The sequence below is a fragment of the Lethenteron reissneri genome, chromosome 26, assembly GCF_015708825.2.
Source record: "Lethenteron reissneri isolate LAM-NWPU_2019-01 chromosome 26, ASM1570882v1, whole genome shotgun sequence".
Lineage (NCBI taxonomy): Eukaryota > Metazoa > Chordata > Hyperoartia > Petromyzontiformes > Petromyzontidae > Lethenteron > Lethenteron reissneri.
Window position 1 is genome coordinate 22,088,571 of NC_083804.1, and position 22,323 is coordinate 22,110,893.

Below are 22,323 nucleotides of genomic sequence, written 5' to 3' on the forward strand. Positions count from 1 at the left end.
TCTCCAAAGGGAAGCGGTGTTAGACAGCGAGCGGGCCTGGGAGATGCAGCCCGATGACTCGGCGCAATACATCTGGCTTTATTGCCAGCAAACACTGGGAAATAGGAGTCGTTCGTGTTGATATGGAGCCCCCCTGATGCCATCAGCGAACCACTGCTCAGGGCCCCCCCCCACCCAAAGCCGTGCTTCTTTCTGCATGCAAATCAGCCCCCGTCTCGCCGCGGGTGGAACACGTGTGTGTGCAACGCGTGTGTGTGGAACACGTGTGTGGAACACGTGTGTGTGGAACACGTGTGTGTGGAACACGTGTGTGGAACACGTATGTGGAACACGTGTGTGTGTGGAACACGCGTGTGTGTGGAACACGTGTGTGTGGAACACGCGTGTGTGTGGAACACGTGTGTGTGGAACACGCGTGTGTGGAACACGTGTGTGTGAAACACGTGGATCCCCCTACGCGGCCGCGCGCCCTCCCTCGCAGCGAACAAATCGAGGAGTCTGGGCAACCACGGGTGCTCATTCGTGGCTACATTCGCGGGGGAGATTTCGTAGTTTATTCTCAGGCGCATACCGCCGATGAGCGACGTTGGCTACGTACGGCGCGAAAGAAGTCCAGCATGCATACATGCGCACGAACGTACCGACATACAAACGTATTCATAATCAGAAGTCTTTATTCATCCTGGAGAAATCTGACGAGCTGTGAAGCTCTTTTTCACAGATGACCAGTGGTATTAAAACTATACATCAGGTCGTTGCTGCTGCACAAGCAAAATCATGGCACGTCTGTTTTTATTATGCGCTCCGCAGGAAGTAAATTTTATTTGCAGAACGAAAAAAAATGCAAATGCTGCATATTTGTACTTTTGTGCAGATAGTAAACTGCTTACAGATGTATTCATACATTTTTAACAAACTGTAACACAAATATTAGCGTTGAATCCGAATCGTCGAATCTCACAACGTGCACGTTTATTTTTTTTTCCCGTTAGCATATTACTCTTTTATTTGAAAGGCGTGAGCTTAAAGAACATTGGTCGTTCACATCAGGGCAGAAGCAAGGAAGTGATGGCGAGTTGTGGTGGCAATCGTGGCCTCTGCTGACGTCTTCCAAGCATTTCATGTAAGCGGGCGTGCGGAGCATAAAGCATCAAGCTTGGTATAGAATTATCCTTAATGGGTAATTTCCTAAATCATCGGGGACATCATGTAAATATATATTTTCGAATAGTTTAACTGTTGAGAGTAGATCCTAAAAGAAACAAAAAAATCACTGGCAATCGTTCCAAACGAAAACATTTCGTCATGTTAGTGTGCATGTTGAACTTCTTTCGCACCATACGTTGCCGACCGTGCTAATCGGAGGTTCGGGGGAATGACATCCTCCTAGAGTGACACCTCATGTACCGTCTTGGTTGTGTTGTTTTTACTCCTGCCAAGAGAGGGCATAGAGCAAATGTTATGTTATTACAGTAATAGGACAAATGCACATTTCATTGCATCGCAGAGTTGAGAGATGGCAACAGATTGGGGAGGGCTTCATCCAGCAGTGGATGGATCACGGCTGGAGATGTATGTTACATGTTGAACTTCTTTATACCCAATCGTGCTAATCGATGATCAATAGATATTGTTTCCACTGTTTGCTCCACATTTAACATATTTAAAGAGCAACATTTGCAACCAAAGTTCATCGTGATCATCGTCGTCATTGGCCATGGTCAATCCACTGCCGGATGAAGGCCTCCCAAATTCTGCAGTCATCTCTCACGTTGCAAGGGACAAGAACATTTACGTGGCGATGACAGTTCTGGATTTCACGAGAAATATCTTGCCGAGGTGACACCAGCCGCAGAACCCATTCAAGATGCGGGTATGTGTGAACAATAATCTGGGAGAATGGAGCTCCAGAATTTGTCGGGGTGGAAAACGAGTACAAGCAAGTTCAACGCGTAGGGGGCTTTCGCGATCAATATTATCCATAATTAATTGAGGTTTTTTTTCCATAAATACGTGTCGTTAAACCTGTAATTAAATCCGCCACCACCAATCCACACGGCCGATTAGTAAGGTTTGTCACGTGACCAAAACGTGCCAATTAGTTGCTAGTTCGGCACACCTTTCGTGTCGGATAGTAAACCCACACCATTTACAAATTCGAGTACTGTGACGTTTTTACCAGTGATTACAACCAGCCTCATCAGGCGGCATTCAAGAATTATGGATAAATCCTCCTGTTTCGGTTCCTAAATAGAGAGGGGGGGGGGGTGGTAAATGTGATGCCGTTGTGAGCCAAGTTACGAGTTCAGTACACCGGTGTGTTGGAGAGTAAACTCATAACATTTACAATTCAGATAATTTGCCGGTAATTACAACTAGCCAGTGATTACAGCTAGCATCATCAGGGGTCCGAATTGTAAATGTTGTGAGTTTACTCTCCAACATACTGGTATGCTGTACTAGTGTGGTGGTCAAGGTTGACACCAAGGTTGACACAGGTCACACAGGTCACACAAGCTAGGGGAGAGGTACGTACCGGTCTGGACCGGTCCGGACCAGCAGGGACGAGAGGTGGTTGGAACCGCTCTGAGGGGAGGGGGCTGGCGAGAGCCAGGGCCCCGAGACACCCCCGCCCCTCAGAGAGAGGGGATATAAGACGGCTCCCGGAGAGCGGAGGGGTCGATCTCACGAGAAGCTGAAGGAGGTGCGGCAGGAGATCCTGGACCCCCAAGCCTCGAGGATGCCGCCCCGCTGGGACTGAGTGGGCTGAGTAGCTGTAGGCTAGGGAAGAGAGTAACTGAGTAGCTGTAGGCTAGGGAAGGAGAGTAATGAGAATAGAGCCGGAGGCTGTACCTCCCTAGGTTGTGTGGTTGGACTGTTCCCCCAGTGAGTCCGGAGGACTAGTGTTATTGGAATAAAAGCGTGTGGCCTCTACGAAGTCTCTGTCTCATTCAAGAATACTACAACTGGTGTCAGAAGTGGGGTGGCCGCGCAGGAAAATTCCAGGACAAGGCAACGGGCCAATGAGCGTCCTGTATGATCGCCGGGTTACGGTGTATAAATGGGCGGTAGGGGATAAGGCGTGGCTGCACTGCCCGCAGGTGCCGCTGTCAACGTCATCGAAATTGCTGCGGCCCTGGCGGGGGCCGGTCGACATTGTTCGGGTCGTTCGAGACCAGTGTGTTAGGGTCGCGTGCGGACGGCGTTCTTGGTACGTGCACCCCTCGCGCCTGAAGCCCTATGTCGCACCACGCACTCACACACCTTCATCTCGCAGGGGCCGGCCGCGTGACGTGTCCGGCAGGTTGGGGGAGGGGCCTCGTGACCCCCTTGTTGTTCCAAAACCCCCTGCCACTCTTTCGGATGCTGCAGGTGTGAGTCCACCTAGGGTGGTCTCACCAGAGGAGCGGGAAGCGAGCCGGCCGCCTGTCCAGCAGGAAGACGGCTCGCGGGCTTTGTTCCCGGGGCCTCGGGACGTGCCGGACGCCCGTCATCTGGCCCCTCCTGACCCTCCGCAAGGAACGCTGGCTTCTGGCGATGGACCCGCCACACGGACTCGTTCGAAGGGTCTCAGGTTCTCCTGAGACCTGTCGCAGATACACTGCCTCCTCGCGGGGCCTGGGTGTTCGAGTCACCTTGTTCGTTGGTGTGGTGTGTCCGCGGTGTTCTTGTGTACAGGGGGGTTGGGGTAAATTATCGGGGATAGTTGTGTTTGTTGTTGTTCTGTTGTTGTTATTGTTGTGTTGAGGCTCACGCATTGTTCTTGTCGTGTTCAGAATTCCTGGTTCGCGAGTTAGGGTTGGGATGTGGATAGTGATGCAGCCGGGACGGCTGCGTGCTGTATAGGGGGGGGTGATGTGGTGGTCAAGGTTGACACCAAGGTTGACACAGGTCACACAGGTCACACAAGCTAGGGGAGAGGTACGTACCGGTCTGGACCGGTCCGGACCGGCAGGGACGAGAGGTGGTTGGAACCGCTCTGAGGGGAGGAGGCTGGCGAGAGCCAGGGCCCCGAGACACCCCCGCCCCTCAGAGAGAGGGGATATTAGACGGCTCCCGGAGAGCGGAGGGGTCGATCTCACGAGAAGCTGAAGGAGGTGCGGCCGGAGATCCTGGACCCCCAAGCCTCGAGGATGCCACCCCGCTGGGACTGAGTGGGCTGAGTAGCTGTAGGCTAGGGAAGAGAGTAACTGAGTAGCTGTAGGCTAGGGAAGGAGAGTAATGAGAATAGAGCCGGAGGCTGTACCTCCCTAGGTTGTGTGGTTGGACTGTTCCCCAAGTGAGTCCGGAGAACTCGTGTTATTGGAATAAAAGCGTGTGGCCTCTACGAAGTCTCTGTCTCATTCAAGAATACTACACTAGTAACGAATTGGCATGTTTTATTTACGTAACAAACCTTTCTAATTGTATGTGTCAGGTGGTGGCGGGTTTAACGACACATTTATATTTACGCGATCTAACCCAAAAAAACCTCGATTGTGGAGAATTAGCAATATTTTTCTGTTTTCATAAAAAGAATTTTACCTTTTTCCAGCCCGTTTCGACATCGTGAAGACCGTTGCCACGATGAAGGCCAGGAAGAGACATGCGGCGACCGCTGTGAGAGCAATGAGACCTTCCCTGAGCCCAGACCTGGTGGGAGCTTGAGGGTCTGCGTTGACAGAGTGCAGAAAACGTAACAAACGGAAACGACTTCAATGAGTGTCTCAACGGGACTGGTCAAAGCTAAAGCCGCATATCAGAATAGGCTTCACCCTTTCTGGCAATCAAACAGAAGGTGTCAACATGTTCAAACACCAATTACAGACCTTTTGCAAGGCGCCAAGTCTGCATTAACCACACGTGCATGTGGCCAAACATGCAATCAAACATGCTCTGATAATATACGCATTGTGTTTGAAACTGATTGGCCTACACCAGAGACAGCCTTTTTCATGGTTTCATTTCACCAGTGTTAGACCAGAGAATGCCAAAAAACGAACAGTACAAAAGGCAATGCAAGTGTAATAAATCCGCTCCGGACGATATCGTGTCTTTTGTCTTTTCTTTATTCGTTCTTCATTCCACAGCTCCCTCACATGCTGGGTTCCTTTTCCCCCTGTTACTCTCGTTCCCCGAGCGTGGCGTTCGCTCGCTGCCTCGCTCCCTCACACCGCTGGTTGACGGCGTGTGGGAGACAGCCTCCGGCCTGCCACGTGGCCGCTGGCGTGCCCGTGGCACAGACGTGGTCCCTCTTCAGCCCCTCTCCACACTGACCCCGAGCTATCTCTCTCCACCCCTTATAACACCTGGCCCACGTGATACCACGCAGCCAATCATCAGCCTCACCCCCTGGAACCTTCCAGATGTTGCTATGCAGCCACAGGGCTACGCCCTGGCTCGACGTCCCATTGACTGTGGGCTGAGGCCGGCAGAGCCCATCACCATGGCCCAGTTACCCCCCGGGTGCATCCTCATATTACACAAGTGTAATAAAGGATGTTGACGACACACAGCTTGGTCTCCGTCTCTGTCTTTATTCTTGTTATGCCGCTCACACTCCGCCGATCCCGACAGTGGACTGGCTGTTCCGCTTGCGCGCCCCGCGCGCTCTTCCCGTCAGTCGCATTCCCCTCTGCTCCCGCACACCGTTGGCTGACGGTGTGCTTGGAGTCGTCTCTAGCCACGTGGCTGATGGCGCAGAAGGTGTCCCACGACCCAACGTAGTCCCACTCCGAGACTACGCCAACTGACCCCGAGTCTCTTCCGGATCCCCCTTATATCCCCCTCACACGTCATCCTGTCCACCATGCCCTTTCCGAACCTTCCAGATTACGCCCTTCGCTTCGCGCCCCTCCGGCTCCGCCCTTAGACTCCGCCCCTGATCTTCCGGGCATCCGATTGGACCGGAGGTGGGCGGCGGACCTTCCCATACGCCCATATTACTGGGCCCCGCCCCCAATACTCCGGGCCGTCTGATTGGCCCAGAGCTGAGCGGCGAAACCTCACTTACGCTCGCATTACACAAGTATCAGAGCATCGGTAGCTCGGGTTGAGCAGTTATATTGTGGTGCCCCGACCGCAAGCGCCGCGATTCCCCCCCCCCCCCTGAACACTCACACACACGTAGTGTCTCGGCGGGGGATCGCCTAGCACAACGGGGTTTCATCCAAAGGGCCCCTAGGTGGGAAGTCCCACGGTTTCCCGGTGCCAGGAGATTGGCCGACCCTCCCAGGACAAATCACATCATTGCAGTGCCCCTAAATTGGCTTAAAATTGTATGGGCGCACAAAGGTTCACCGGTGCCAGCCGCAATGAGTCGCGCGTGACATTGGGGAGAGGGCTGGGGTGAAATATTAAGCGAGCAGGGCAGACGATGAGGGCGGGGGGATCCTAGCGCCACCGACCAAGTACACACTAGCCGGGTGTGTATTCGCCAGCCGGACGCCCTCCCAGATTAAACAGGGTGAGTTAGGGATTAATGAGTACGGGGCAGAGACTATGGGCCGAAAAATAACGTAGAGTAACGCTCCGTGTAAGGGCAGAAAAACGTTTGAAAATCACAGGTAGGCGCACAATTGGTTTCGCAGGATAACGTAACCCCGGATGTTTTTTTTTTTAATCAAGGGGATAAAAAGGGGAGCCAGAAACGGTTCAAGTGAGATCTCCTCTTCAACAATTTGGTCGTCAAGGCCCACTTGTTGTATACTAACCCTTCTTCCAAAATTGAGATTAATAATATTTGATGATATTTTTATATATTATCTTTTTACTTTTTTAATGAATGAAACACACCAAAGCGCAGCAAACTGCAAAACACCAGGTGTTGTTAAGTAATGAACTGGAGGAGGGCTAGGATGGCAGAATTTGCAACCTTGCTTCAAGGAAAGATAAGGCCTGATGAACGGGCACATGTCACCCGTGCAGGCGGCAGAGACAGTGGGAGTGTCAGCCAGACATAGTTAAGGCAAAAAGCCCAACCATCCTGCATGGTTTTAAAGTAACGTCAAAATTCGAAATTCAACAACAGAGTAGGCTAAAGTATCGATCCTCGCGCTCGCTCAAATTGGAGACCAGGCTGCGAGCTACATCAATGAACCATTGCCCATTTGCTAATCCAATACTGAATGTTAATATTACTGAAGTCAAAACGAATTCTATGACCTCAGCACATGGGCAAATAATAGGGCAGTGTCGACTCAAAGGCAATGGAAGAAAGCAGAGGCGCCTTTGTCTAAATCACAACCACAGAAAGCCAGGAATCATCACTGATTGTGTGTTTAGGGATTCCGAGCTAGTTGGAACACGTGCACAGGGGAGGGAGCTGATTTAAACAACCCTGCACGTCTGAACGTGAGGGGGCCTTTGACCTGAAATTAAGAATAACACTCCCAGAGCAGAAGGTTGGATGGCCACAGTGAGACGAGAATAAGAGTGGTGTATATCTCTCAAGGAGGCAGACCCAGCTGAACAACAAGGCTGCGGGGGTCACCAGAAGTTCGCGTTCGCCTAGTTAAGACAAAAAGCTCAATTATTCTGTATTGCTATTAAAGTAACGTTAAAGTCGGAATTTAACAACAGGGTAGGCTAAAGTTATTGATATTCACACCCACTCCAATTAAACCAGGCCACAAGTTACGCCTACTGAACCATCACCATCATTAAGTCAATATGAAATGTTATTTCCATACTTTAATACTTTCTATACAACTCGACCCGAAGCATATGACAATCAGAACCTTCCTAAGTCAAAATTGAATCGCACCCAGACAGGAGCGAATAGTCGATATAAGGTTGAAGAGGGAAGGAAATTAAGAGCACGGCGAACTGCAAACGTAAGCAAAAAGCCGGGAACGACACCAGCCCAGCAACAGCGAGTCGGGCTTCGACAGGCCATAAAAGTAGAAATAATAACTCCCGGGGTCAGGGGACACAAGAAGAAGCAGGCAGACAAAAACCAGAACTGACTCCAAGGCTCAACCGCCCTCACCTACAAGGAGTGACGGAAATTAATGAGGCCTTGAGTTAACGGCGTCAGCTGGACGGCAATAACAACGGCGAGCAGAGATAGGGTGGGGCAAAGACTGCGGGGCTATGGAATGCAACTTCGTGTCAGTAAAGCCCTGACAAACAAGTTAAGTTAAAGACATCACAATGCATAATATCGTACATAACATCAATGTTAACGCTATTCACCGTAAACTATATTCCGCTTATATAACCATGCAGACACCAAGGAATACGAATTCCTAGGATCAAGAAACTTACCCTTAACCTAAGATATCGGAAATAAATTAATAATAATAAGCATATGCATGAAAAGACAAAAGTAAAACTTATGGAAAAGCTAGGATAACGGGATGAATCACCACCAGGTCGAATATAAATACATAATAAAAAAAAAACGATGTTAAACCCAGGGTCGGAGAGAAAGGGAGATCCCGGCCGTCTTTGTATCCCCGCAGCGCGGGATAGGAGTGTGTATACGCTCGGGGAAACACCTCCACTTGAGTCAAGCACCACGATGGGAAACGACAGACCTTAGGTTACATACAGAATCATAACTGTGAAATAGTAAGGGACAAATGTTAACTTAAAACTTCTTAACCATTTCTTTGTGCGCCGGGTCGGAGAGAGTGTTGCCCCTCCCTCCAGGTTGTGCAACACGAACAAAGACGCCTATGAGACGATTTGTAACGTCTGTGTTTTGGGTTCATGAAGAAGGCCAGACAAGAGATAATATTGCACCTAGACAGAGAGACGACTTCGAGGCAATTTGTAACATCTGATTGTTTGCTCGTGGGTTTTATGGAGGGAGTGTGACAACGGAATATACCGTACGGACACACACATGGACACACCTGCCTACGGACAGATCCTGACGCAGCAAAAATCGAAAGAAGCCCCGCCTTGTGGGCGGGATCCAGGGGGATTTTTCAGCATAAAGGAAAGGATCCTGAGCATTGGAAACTAGTGCGACCAGCGGGTCGGCTCACGTGGAGAGTGCGACCAGCGGGTCGACTCAGGAGCGAGGGCGACCAGCGGGTCGACCCAGGAGCGAGTGCGACCAGCGGGTCGACTCAGGAGCGAGTGCGACCAGCGGGTCGACTCAGGAGCGAGTGCGACCAGTGGGTCGACTCAGGAGTGCGACCAGCGGGTCGACTCAGGAGCGAGGGCGACCAGCGGGTCGACCCAGGAGCGAGCTCGACCGGGAGGGTCGGCTCAGGAGCGAGCTGCGACCAGCGGGTCGGCTCGACTCATCTTCAGCTCGTCTGGGACTCAGCCGAGTTCGATCGGCTTACCAAAGCCGGCTCTCGGGGCTCGACTCAAGCGGCTCCCCATCTCCTCTGCAGGCGGGCAAGACCCGCTTGACAGCTCAACTCGGCCTGCGTGGGTCAACCTCTGCCGAGTCGGAGGTCTCTGCTGCCGCCGGAGTGGTGAGGGTCGCGGTTTGGCGACGAGGCTCCGTGCACACCCTAGTCGACGACCCAACACTGCACGCTGCGAGCGAGTTGTGGGCGCCACCTACCGACCGGGTTCCGAACTGCGACAGCGTATCAACGGGCATCTGAACCAGTTCACCACGGTGACAGGGGAGCGACTGATACGTATGACGCGCACCGCCCCCTCACCACACGACCACCAGGCGTCTGTTTGACATAAAGAATCGACCCCGAACACTGACTATTCAAGACAACTCTTACCACTCAAACACACTCGAACCCATAAGCCATCTGTGGCTGGGAAGGCATCACAACGAGACCGAGTGATGGCCATCCGTCGTTTATAAAAGTATTCGTAATTTTTATCTTTAATATTTAGTGGGCTGTACTCTTAATCGCATAAATTCCCAACAGATCCATCAATACGAACTGATTCTTGGCACCTCCTTCCGCCGAGCCACGCTCACGTGGGAAGTGGTGGCCCACCGGATCCTTATCAGGTGATCTGGTCCCCAATTAGTAAACTTGGTATAAGATAACGATCTTCGGAAAAGGAGCACCGTCGCAGGCCCTTACTCCGAGCCGTTCTGTTGTCAGATAACCTGCCGATGTATCTGTTGAGATTGGTGCCTTTAAGAATAATAACTGTTTTTGATTGTTTTTTTTTTATCGCCGTATAATCTTTCAAGTATCTTTCAGTCATAATCGCCGCACGTACTCGCATCCTCTACAGAATATTCAACTGTCCCGTGACCCAAGGTGCTAACAACGTGATAAGGGTTGCGTATGATCAATAAGGAGTGCGGTACTGCGTGAACAATATTGAGTATAATCATTCATTAACGTTAAGGTTTTCTTAGCATAGTATTTGCATATTTTAACGACTCTCTCTCACTAACAACCATCGCGTTATGCGGGATCCATGTGCCGTTGTCAAAGTGAAATCAGACAATCGTTGATGATACTGTATTGATGCCGTGTTGACGTTCCGGGATTGAGAGTTCGCATACTATATCATAGTTAAGGTTGAATTAGTAATAAATTGATCAATACAGAAGTGGTTGTGTGATTCTTTCCTGAAATCTATGCATAAGATCTGCTTCTGCGTTGAGATCTGAACTTGGTGACCTTAATAAACACACTAATACATACTCAGTAAATGTTAAAGCGATAACGGGGTGAACCGGGGACCTAAAATATAACCACGAATACACACTCTGGGAATGTTAAAGCGAGAATGAGACGAACCTAGACAACGATGCCGAGTTAATCTAAGTTAATCTTGCATACTTACACCACACCTGCATAACTGCATACGATTAATTGCCTTATTCCGATCGATAACCCACCCTCATCACCGAGGCGGGGTCTGGTTATCATAACGACTTGCATTATCATAATTACACCCACTCGCATAATTAATACGAATACCTCTCGAATTGGCATAATTAAAATGTGCATAATTACATAAATTAACATATTTCCGGATAATTACACATTTGGCCAAATTTCATTTAATTATTATTATTTTCACTGAATATTCATAACCCGCATATACAACATAATAATTTCACCCACGCACGCATACAACATAACAAATTTTGATAACCAACATATACAACACACTCCCTGCCGTCCTGCCTCCTCGAGCTGCTCGCAGCATCCGTGTGATGCCAGCGAGTGCTGCTGCGAGGCAGTGGTAGGCGAGGTTTTTTGTCATCCTCCGACTCTCACAGCGTCCGTGCGACGCTGTGAGTACGGCCGCGAGGTACGTGGTAAGGCGTGCGAGTGTTTGGGGACTTGGGTAGCAGTAGGCGAGGCTCTGCTCGCAGAATATTCCCTGCGGGCAGTGCAGGGTTTGCGCCCTGAATAAACGTTAGTACAGAGCATCGGTGTTGCCCGAATGATTTGTGTGTGGAACGGCTACATGGGCGGACACGCGGTGAGAGTGAAGGCAGAGACGTAGCACGGAACGCTCATTGAGATAATCGCCTGCAGGTTCATGCAGCCGCTTAGCTGCATGAACGTGCAGTAGCGTATAGCCGCCCGCAGCAGCGCGCGTGTTCGCGCCGCCGCTGTAGCGCTAATCTTTGTGCGGACGCGGATTTGGATATAACCGCCAGCAGGCGCGCGTGTTCGCGCAGCCGATAGCGTTAGCTGCAGTGTGTGTTAAAAGGAAACCGCTCGAAGGTGTGGGTGCGGTTGTACAGCTGTGCGCCGCGTTGGCGTACGTGTTGGCGTGTGCGCGTGTGTGGATTAACCCCGTGCGGCGGTGAGCCAGCGATTTAACTATGTCCCTCAGAGGGGGCGCTAACTTGGGGGGGAGGGGGGCGGCGATTACCCGGTCGGCGGGGGCCTGGTGGGGGGGCCGATCGACGTGGTGGAGGAGGGAGTGGTAGGGACGGACGTTGCGCCCCACCTGCCCCGCGAGAGCGGTGGGGTGGCCGCCGGCCCCCACAATATCTATGCCGCACATTCTCAAGGAAACGGTGCGTGTGTGCAAGCACGTACGTATGTGGGGAGCGGTCGTGTAGAGGTTCGCGCACTACGCTACGAACACGGCAACCAAACTTCTATTCCCGCTCATGACCAATAACAGTGGTGAATATTTGAACCGGTCCCGGGCGTCCCAAAGGTCGACTCAGCCTTAAATGAGTAGCAGGTATCGTGGTGAAACATCGGCACGTGAGAGCCAAAGGCGGCCAGGCGAGGTATTGACCACCCACCCCCTCGTGTGTGCCGCGCCGGCCTTCAGAGGTGCTCGTTAAGAGCACTTGCCCCAGCAGTATGTTCGAGGCTGTAGGGGGGATTCTTTGTCTTTGTACGTATAAACTATCCCAGGCTGTGGGGTGCAACAAGCGTGACACATGCCCCATAGGGACATCTCCGCCAGGCCATCGTTAACAGTCGACCCAGGAGGCTTGCAAATTACACGAACAGCGATGGATCAATTCCTTTAATTTGAATAAATTACCCCCCCCCCCCACCAACAACGCATGCATCGTGCGAGATTCGATCGGTTTAGGATTTGTGCAAATTATAGGCAAACGAGACCATTGGTAAGCAATACTTGCACCCAATCACCACCCAGAATCGTGACAATTCATCGGGAAGCTGGGGGTGGGGTGGGGTGAATCAATACATGCTGACTGCATGAAGTAGATAAAAAAATATATAAAACAAGAATAACATCCTTACTCTTCGGTTCTTTCGGTAAAATAAAAAAAAATAAAAGAATATTTTTTCTTATTCTTTATAATCTAGAAAGAAGAATAAGATCCGTTTACTTAGATGTTCTCAGTTTGCACCGACACTGCCAACATGAAGTCGTTGACTGTGTCAGCGCTTTTTCCCCCTGACTTCGTCGCCAGCCCACACCTCCGATTGGCATGGTCGGCGACGTCCTGGTGCGAAAGAAGTTCAATGTACGAAGATACCCAACTCATGACGAGATTCTACATTGTCACCCTTTGACCATCCCATTGGAAAACTCACTTTGCTCAGAGCTTCAGGCATCTGATGATACTCACTGCTGAGCATAACTTTGTAAATATATGTACAGGGTGGCAAATACATTTAAGATACATCGGGTTATTTAATTTATTTGAACACTGGCATGAACATTTTTTATTGTTTTCTATTTGTCTTCTTCCTATGGGGGTCACCTCAAATCCAAAGTTTAAGAAAACTCGACCAAGAACCCTGAATTAATTGCGGAAAACAAAACATCATTTGTAGATTTACACTACGATACCTCCTATTACTAAAATAGAGTACAGTGATCCCTCGTTTATCGCGGTTAATGGGGACCGGAACCCCTCGCGATAGGTGAAAATCCGCGAAGTAGGATTGGCCCCCTAGGAATTTCCGTATATGTGTGTGTAGGTACCAGAATGTTTAAAATATGTATATTTATATTTTACTCAAATCTATTTAATAATAAAACCTTAATATTATACATTCACTCTCTCTCTCATACGATACGTAGTATGGTGTTCTACACTCACCAATGACAGTAGTATTTTGAGACTTGACTCCTGTAATGACGACGACGATGACAATGACGATGACAATGACTACGATGACAGACCTGTGCAGTTCGATGAATGTGATGATGAATGATGATGATGATGGTGTTACTGCACAGGTATAAATGAGGCCTTTAAATCAGTTCGAAAAATCCGCGATGCACTGAGGCCGCGAAACTTGAACCGCGAAGTGGCCAGGGATTATTGTAATAGGTTTTTACCCTTTCAAAGGGTAAAAAACCTATTACTATATTTTTCCACTGGTAAAGGAGATCTCATAGTGTAAATGCTTACCCAGGGCTCCCAATACTCTGATAGTGCGCTGTTTTTGAGTTGTACGCCTTTTGGCGTCATCTGGTCCAACACCAAGGAGACTAGGCTCTAAGAAAAGCTGTCTCGGGTGTGCACCAATCAACTTCAAGGACAGTGCATATCATTATCAGAGTTGTTTCTTTGTGTTTGCATTTTGACTGCTAGTGTTGTGGTTATTGCAAACATGATGCCTTGTATAAAGGTGTCAGGTTTTTGTACCAGTTGAAAGGGTAAAAACCTATCATTATATTTTGCCACTGGTAAAGGAGATGTCTCATAGTGTAAATGCTTACCCCGAGCTCTCATAACTCTGATAGTGCGCTGTCTTTGAGTTGTACGCCTTTTGGCGTCATCTGGTCCAACACCAATGGAGACTAGGCTCTAAGAAAAGCTGTCTCGGGTGTGGACCAATCAACTTCAAGGACAGTGCATATCATTATCATTATCAGAGTTGTTTGTTTTTGTTTGCATTTTGACTGCTTGTGTTGTGGTTATTGCAAACATGATCCCTTGTATAAAGGTGTCAGTTTTTGTACCAGTTTAAAAGATAAAACCCTATTACTATTATCATATGTAGATGTTGGTGGTTTACTCTACAACACACGGGTGTGCTGAACTAGTAACAAATTGGCACGGCTTGTTTACTGCGACAAACCTTACTCATTGGCTGTGTTAGGTGGTGGCAGGTTTAACTACACATTTATATTCAACATTTATATCTAACCCAAAACATCTATTATGGAAAACATAATTGACGAATGTTCAAAGATCACACAGCTGTAATCTTACGGAAGTCAGTTTGAACAATTGTTAAGATAAATTAAATAGCCCTAAGTGACTTGTTACAATAAATATAATCACCGAATGTGACCGTGATAAGGCCAAAGGCAATGTGTTTCAAAATAATGTAATAAGTTACTCGACTAAATAACAACAAACTTAACGCATTCATCAATAGCAATGTTGCCTTAAAAGAAAAACATGTACAGTGTATAAGAGGCCACGCTTTGGGGCAATTATCCTTCTAGAGGCCAGAGAGAAAGAGAGCAGAGTGGGTAATACTCTTTGGTTCTTTCGGTAAAGTCACGTAGGTAGAAAAATAAAACAAAATAAATAATAACATATCACGACGTTTCGATTGCAACACGAGCGGTCGTCCTCAGGCGGAAAAAATAATCCAGCAGTATAACTGCTGAAACAGCGAGAGAGCTGTTACAGCAAGAGGTTATTTATGTGGCGAAGGGCAAGCAAGCGGGGTCTGAGCTGGAAAGGAATTCCATCCCCGCACGCAAGCACGTCAGTTGTGTTAATGAGGACGATCGCTTGTGTTGCGATCGAAACGTCGTGACATATTCTTTTTTATTTTGTTTTATTTTTCTACCTACGTGACTTTACCGAAAGAACCGAAGAGTATGGATTCCTGCAGTCACAAAAGCTTCAAATCAAGATGGGAGTGGGTAATATAAATTGAAGACAGCACCTTACACAATGGAGCCTGATAAGAGTAAAATTAATAAATGCTATTGACGAAGCTGCTTATTGTTTTTTTTGTTTGTTGTGCTTGTGCCCCAATGCGACTGAAGCAGCAGTAGCAGCACCACCACCAAATAATTATTATAATCGGTCAATTAAATACATTCGTGCAATCCACAACAGTCCTGAAAATAACTTAACAAGAAGTGGGAATTACTAAAATCCTTGACAATCTAAAAATATCTCCAGAAGATATTGTAATACTTGACAGTCGATGTTCTGTAATTATGTTACGCTGCTTTGTGCTGTTAAATTATTAAATAGATGGGGTTTTTTGGTCCGTACAAGTCAGGCCTCAAGATTTAAATAGGCACAACGCCCCCTGATGGACAACCCCAGCGTGCACGAGGCCCAACGTGTCAAATTAAAGGATTGTTGAAACAATAACAATAGGTTTTAACCCAATCAAATGATTGTACTGCTCCCACCAGCCACCCATCTATGAATTGGCGTCCGTGTAGCAAGAAATGGATTTGTACCGATATCTGGTTCCGCTATCGCCGTGTTGATCTCCATCACAGGGGACCGCAGAGTTTCGATAACACACTGGCACGGTTGGCTACGTACGGTGTGAAAGAAGTTCAACGTACATACATACATACAAGCGCGCACACACACACACAGGTGCTGCCTGAGACATATCGTAAGTCGGGTTGTTGGTGTCTGCGGTGGACAAAGTGATGAGCCAAACCGTAACTTTACATAGTTTCAACAAATGTTACTTTTTTTTGACGAGCAGCCTTCCCCCCTGCGCTCTTATCATTCCGGCTTAAAATTGCAGTCGTAAACAATGGCTCGCTATCCTCTACCGGTGAGTGGGCCTTACCTGGTAAAAGAAAATAGTTTGGTTTAGTTTTAGAGTCTTAATAAGGCTGAAATTCGTATACAGTTGCATTAGCGTCATAGTGTAGCCTAAAGAGGTCACGGGGTCATGGCTCTTTCGAGCTCTTGGCCACCGCGGGCTGTGTGCAGGATTTACGCGGGGACGGTGCTGTCATCTTGACATGCAAATCGTGCCGAGACAACCCGTCATGCTTTTCGGTCTTGAGAACACCTTTGCTGTGTATAGCAATTATTATAGTTTACTCCGCGCAGTCTGGTAAGAGAGACGAGCGGTTTGTTTTCAGTTGTGTGGCACAACGCGTGACGTTCATTACAAACCTGGGGGGAACCCTTGAGAAAAAAAATCCACCTGACCACAGGGAGTAAGCGAGAGACACCGCAAATTCCAAATATACAGGGAGGCGTCAAGCCCTGGGATCAAACCCATGACCTCCAGGCGAGGGAGTTAATATCTCCTTGCCACCGTGGGAAGGGGGGGGGGAGCGTACCCTCCGCGCCATCTCCGCCGTCGCCGACCGAGTCAGCGAGCATGTCCCGGGTGAAGGCGAGGGAGCCGTTGTGCGGCTCGGGCTGCACCCCGAGCAGCTCGCACATGAGCGCGTACACGTGCACGCTGGCGAACGGCTCCGCCACGTAGCCCTGACGGAAGCGAGGTCCGAAAGCGCGGAAGATGGTCCACATGTCCGACTCCGCGTTGTCGAAGCCGTGTTCACCCTTGTTGAGCTGGAATATCATCCTCTGTCCGGGGGGGGGGGGGGGGGGGGTACAGAATTCCCACGAAGCGTTTTCGGTTAATTAACCTCGTCAAGGCGTCCCTCTCCAACACCCACACACCACGTCAATGTCATCGCTGGGCAGAGCTCATCTCTGTTGGCTGCCCTAGGCCGGTGGTGGAGATTGAATACTCCTCGCTCGAGAGCACGGGCGCTGTCGACGTTCCACCAAGACCAAGTGGTCCTCATTTTATTGACCTCGAAGGGTTTTTTAACGTAAAACCCGACGATTGCGAGTGTGGCCGCCGCGAGAACTGCTCTCAAAATACATCGAACCAAATATCGTCACGAGATAGTTTTGTTGTTGTTGTTGCCATCTCCAGTTTCGCGGCGGTGTCATCAAGGACCGCATGCGCACCACGAGGAGCCCGTGATTACCGCGACGCTCAAATTGACGTCGTTTGGTCTTTTCCGTTGTTGGTGTGGCTTACCCCATTGACCACGTAGCCGAGGTCCCCGTACATCATGATGGGCAGCAGTCGCCTGTGCTCCCGGTAGCGAAAACGTTCCGGGAACTCCTCCTTCCTGTAGACGTTCAGCTTCGGGTGGGCGTCCTTCAGGGCCTGGTACACGGCCTCCTCCCTGCCCTGCTTGGGCTGAATCATGGCGAACGGCCCGTAGTCCACTATGGCCAACTTGACGTCCTTCTTGAAGTTGATGAACTTCGACAGCACGATCTCCTCCACGGCCGGCGCCTTCTGCGTGGGCGTCATGCCGTGGTCCGAAGTGATGATGACGTTCGTGTTGCCCGTGAGGCCTCTCTCCTCCATGCTGCGCAGCAGGTAGCCCACCGTGCGGTCCACCTGCCTCACCTGCGTCACAAGAAAAGGGGCCGTCCATAAATGACGTCACGCGATTTTGGACGATTTTTTACCTCCCCCCCTCCGCCCTTCGTCACGCGGCGTCACAAAAAGTCAGACCCCCCCCCCCCTCAAATATGACGTCACAAAGCTCTGCCCCCCCCCCAAAAAAAAATATAAAACATGCTTCAAATCGCTTTCAACTATTGTTATTGTCGTGCGTATTTAATGTGGCGTTGCACTCTGATATTGTAGGAGAAAACATTTATTAAAAAGTCTATTTATTTAAAGTTGCGCATTTTGATGTGACGTCACATTTCTCAAACCCCACCCCCCGTCGTCACACATCGTCACAAATGTCTGACCCCCCCCCCCCCCCAGGTGCGTGACGTCATTTAAGGACGGCCCCATAGGGGAGGGGATCACGAGTAACGACATCACATTTACCCCCCTCCCCCCGCTCTCTATTTAAGAACGGAAAAAGGAAGATTTCGACACTATTCTGGAATATCGCCTGATGAGGCTGGTTGCAATTACCGAGCGAAACGTCACAGTACTCGAATTGGTAAATGTTGTGGGTTTACTCTCCGAACACAACCGGTGTGTTCCGAACTAGTATCTAATTAGCGCGTGTTGTTTACGGAACAAACCCTACCAATCGGCCGCGTCGGATGGTGGCGGCGGGTTTATATCGACGGCGATCAAACCCAAACAAACAAAAAACGACCGTCCTCAATGATGGATTAAATCGGTCGCGAAAGCCCCCCCCCCCCCCCCAAAACTCCTCCTCGCGTGTTAAACTGCCTTAACCTTCTCCTGTCGCTCCTCCGAATCCGGCCCGAACTTGTGGCCCGCCGAGTCGGGCTCGCCGAAGTAGAGCGCCACGAAGTCCAGCTGGTCCAGGACGAACCAGTCCACGACGGTGTCCACGTTGAGCCTCCACTCTGTCTCGTTGCTGTAGTTGTAGGTGGACTCTTCCAGCATCGACCTGTACACGGTCTGGCCCTCGTACGTGGCCGCACCGCCGGGGAAGTGCAGAGAGCCGGTCTTCAAGCCCTGGGTGTTCGGTGTCGGAGGTGGTGGTGGTGGGAGGAGGTGGTGGCGGAGAAGGGATCATTGGGAGTTTCGTGGGAGAAGACACAATGAAGAACAAGGCAAGGTATAGATTTTGACTAAAAACTTTCGTGACTACAGGAATTCAAATTCGTTGGTTCTTTCGGTAAAGTCACGTAGATAGAAGAATAAAAATAACAATAAAAAATAAAGAGAATGAAAATAAAAGTAATAAAAATAAAATTATAATAAAACACTAATGTAGCCTGGTTCTTAATCTCGGTGAGTGTACTGGCAGTTTATAATGTAGACTGTAGCCTGGTTCTTAACCTCTGTGAGTGTACTGGCAGTCTATAATGTAGACTCTAGCCTGGTTTTTAAGCTTCGTGAGCGTATTGGCAGTCTACATTCGTTTATTTTTATCTTTTTTTATTCACTTTATTTTTATTATTATTTTTCTATCTACGTGCCTTTACCGAAAGAACCAAAGAATAAGCCGATGTATAAACATTGGCTTAGGGGTAGGTGTAACCGCAGCCAGAACACCGCACTGGGCTTAAAAAACCTGTCTGGAAGTGTCACAAAATTTGTACAAAAAATGCTCCAAAAATAAATAAATCAATGGACGTGAACTAAAGCCCCGTTTTGAATGGGGATTTAACAATTTCTAGAATTGTGACATTGTTAGTTGTGGCCAACGATGCAAGTGTAGGATGACTATGAATCAGCCAGCATTGTGGCTCAACCTCATCAGATCTCATAAGCTAAGCAGGTTGGAGCCTGGATGACGTTTGCACGGGAGACGATCATGTACACCCCGGCTTGTCACGAGCAGATGCAGAGCTGTGCGACGTGGAGGTAAATTGTTGTTCTATCCCCCCACACCTGCCTGCATATCTATACTGCACACCTTCACGAACTAGCGTAGCATGGGTCAAATGTAACTCCCAGGACACGCACAGCTGTGCAGTGGACAAAAGGGCAGTACACGCACACGTTGTTCGCGACGTCTGATGTGGTGCGACCCTTGCACCTGTGCACGGTCAACGCCGATAAACTTCGTTTTACTTTACCAGCTCAGGCCCACCGAGCCGTGTAGCTCTTTCTTTCAGAAGTGACCTGGCTATCACAAATTATAGCACGACGAAGTGGCTTATTATCACGTGGAAATGTCTCGCAGCAGCCAAACATACTCAAAACGCAGGTTCATTCCAAATGTGTAGGGGGAAAAAAATCAGAGGACCCGGACAAAAATCCACGTGACCGCTGGGAGAGAGAGAGAGAGAGACATGCAAACTCCAGATATGCAACAGGCGTCAAGGGTCGGGGTCGGGATCGAACCCCACAACCTCCTGTATAGCGGGCAAGGTAGTAAACATCTCGCCACCGCGGCGACCCTCCAACCACGAGTGCCTTCGGTGTCCACGGAGACCTGTTTCTGAGCGCTGATCCAGATGGGGAGGGTCTCGTTCCACCACTCGGAGCGCTTCTGTGCCGCGTGGTAGCCCTGCTTTTCCCAGGGATCCACGTTGTAGAGCTGGTTGTGAACCGCGCCATGCGACTCGATGTGTTTACCTGCGAAAGATCAAAAGCGCGATCGCGTCACGGCCAAAATAGCCGTTGTTGGTGCCACCACAACCTCCACAATGCTTTCCACCCCTCTGTCATCGCCTGCGCAGCTGCTGCACCGGGTTAGCAACGCCAACCGCCCAGACCTGTCTACCCCCACGGTCCCCCACCACGTGGTCTTTGGTTTCCCCTGGGTCAGCGGACTCGTGTAGACCGCTCCAATACCTGCCCGGAATCGGTCCTCCGGTTTGCATGTTCTCTCCGTGGCCGCGTGGATTTTTTTTCTTTCTCCGGGTCCTCCGTTGTTTATTTTTTGTTACACTACATGTTTAGAAACATGCAAATGATGGGCCCACTTTGGTGAGTTATCATTTGTGGCCAGGTCGCTTCAGTAAAATAAGTTAAAACCTAAGTGGCCTTTGCCTCGTAGGATGGGGGATGGTTTAGTTGCATTTGTATGCGTTTGGGTGATTTGTTTACCTTTCTTATACTTTGCACGACTATCATGTTTTGCACTGTGTGTTGTAACCTTCTTAACCACCCCTACTGGACATCTATGTAAAAGAGCTTTATTGCTCATCGGATTCCTCCAGTATAAATACTGTAATCTGATTCTGATGCTGCACACGCATCCCACCAAACAAGCATTTTTCTGTCGAATCACAACTGCAGTATTTAACCTAAACTGTTTTTATTTTGTCAGGTAAGGCTCACTGAGCTATGTAGCTCCTTTTCAGAAGCGACCTGGCAATCACAAATGATAACTCCACAAAGTGGCTTATAACGTGGAAAGTTATAGCAGCCAAATACTCTATGAGCGCACTTTGATTCTAAATGTGGAGGGAAAAACTGGAGATCCCGGAGAAAATTTCACGCGACCACAGGGAGGAACATTTAAACTTAAAATATACAGGCGTCAGGGTTGGAGTTGAACCCACGACCTCCTGCATACCAGGCGAGGCAGTTAACATCTCGTCACCACGCCACGTTCTCTTCCGGACTTCTACATTGCTTAGTTCAACGGGAACCCAAGTGACAGTCGACACCTAGAAATCAAGGTCAGTCTGCGGGGTCAGCACCGTAACTATCACCTGTAGCACAAACCGTAAGTTCGCCATACCAGTGACGAGGGTGTAGTGCGACGGAGAGGTTATCGTGATGAAAGGCGGCACCATGTGTCGCGCCGCGACCCCGATGGTGCGCAGGTTGTCCAGGTTCGGGGTGTCCACGTCCTGGTCGTAGTTCCAGCGGAATCCGTCAAACGAGACGAGCAGCAGCTTCTGCGGCTGCCCTCTGTGCGACGGCAGCGCGCTCGATCCCGCGCACGCGACGCAGAGCGCGAGCGCCAGGAGCCAGCGCCCTGATCTCCGCTCTCCTCCCAGCGCTGTCATCGCCCTCGCCGGTACCCAACAACGTCTCCTAGAACTGCAAGGGAGGAAAGCTTATTTTTTTTTTATCGATGTCATAGTCCGCGTGGATATATATTCGAGCAATAGACTGGCGCAAAGTCTTACGGAAGGAAGATAAGGGACACGACGCACTTAATGGGCTGCCGGTCATTGATAATGTCAAGGACATACTGAATTTTACCTACGTGACTTTACCGAAAAAACCAAAGAGTATGGATCCTTGCAGTCACAAAAACTTCAAATCTAGAATGTGAAGGACGTGAGCATAAAGATCCCGCTCTCGCTCTCTCTCTGCGGCATCACCCCCCTCACCGTCGTTCCCAGGAAGGGCTTTGATGTTCGACTTCTTCTTCTGAGACGGCACAGAATGGAATGTTTGGTGCGCGGGGATTTTAAGTGGCCGAAAGTGGTACAGGGAAAATCGCACTCTCGGGTGCAAAGTCTTCAGTTTCAGAGATGAGATAAGATAAGTACAGGTTAGAACAAAAAAAAGTGGCAATAATTGTTTATCACTTTGGAATACAAACCGTTGTCCTCTGCAGTCGTTTCATCACCACAAAGATGAACCATTGCAACGTCAA

General features: G+C 49.4%; 1 protein-coding gene across 5 annotated transcripts; it reads right to left on the reverse strand.

Moving 5' to 3' along the window:
* Window positions 1-686: 686 nt before the first annotated feature.
* LOC133347868 (ectonucleotide pyrophosphatase/phosphodiesterase family member 7-like) lies at window positions 687-22,130 on the reverse strand. Of its 5 annotated transcripts, none has more exons than XM_061560579.1 (8): window positions 22,055-22,130; window positions 21,454-21,758; window positions 20,197-20,339; window positions 18,522-18,767; window positions 17,343-17,723; window positions 16,627-16,876; window positions 4,525-4,651; window positions 687-1,432 (listed from the first exon to the last, which is right to left on the reverse strand). In XM_061560579.1, the coding sequence occupies exons 2-8, from the start codon at window positions 21,722-21,724 to the stop codon at window positions 1,387-1,389; spliced, it is 1,464 nt and encodes a 487-aa protein (XP_061416563.1). In that variant the 5' UTR covers window positions 21,725-21,758; window positions 22,055-22,130; the 3' UTR covers window positions 687-1,386. The 5 variants fall into 5 exon arrangements, with proteins under 5 accessions (XP_061416563.1, XP_061416564.1, XP_061416565.1 ...); XM_061560580.1 differs by lacking the exon at window positions 22,055-22,130 and adding an exon at window positions 21,938-22,014; XM_061560581.1 differs by lacking the exon at window positions 22,055-22,130 and adding an exon at window positions 21,924-21,951.
* Between the last annotated feature and the right edge of the window lie 193 nt (window positions 22,131-22,323).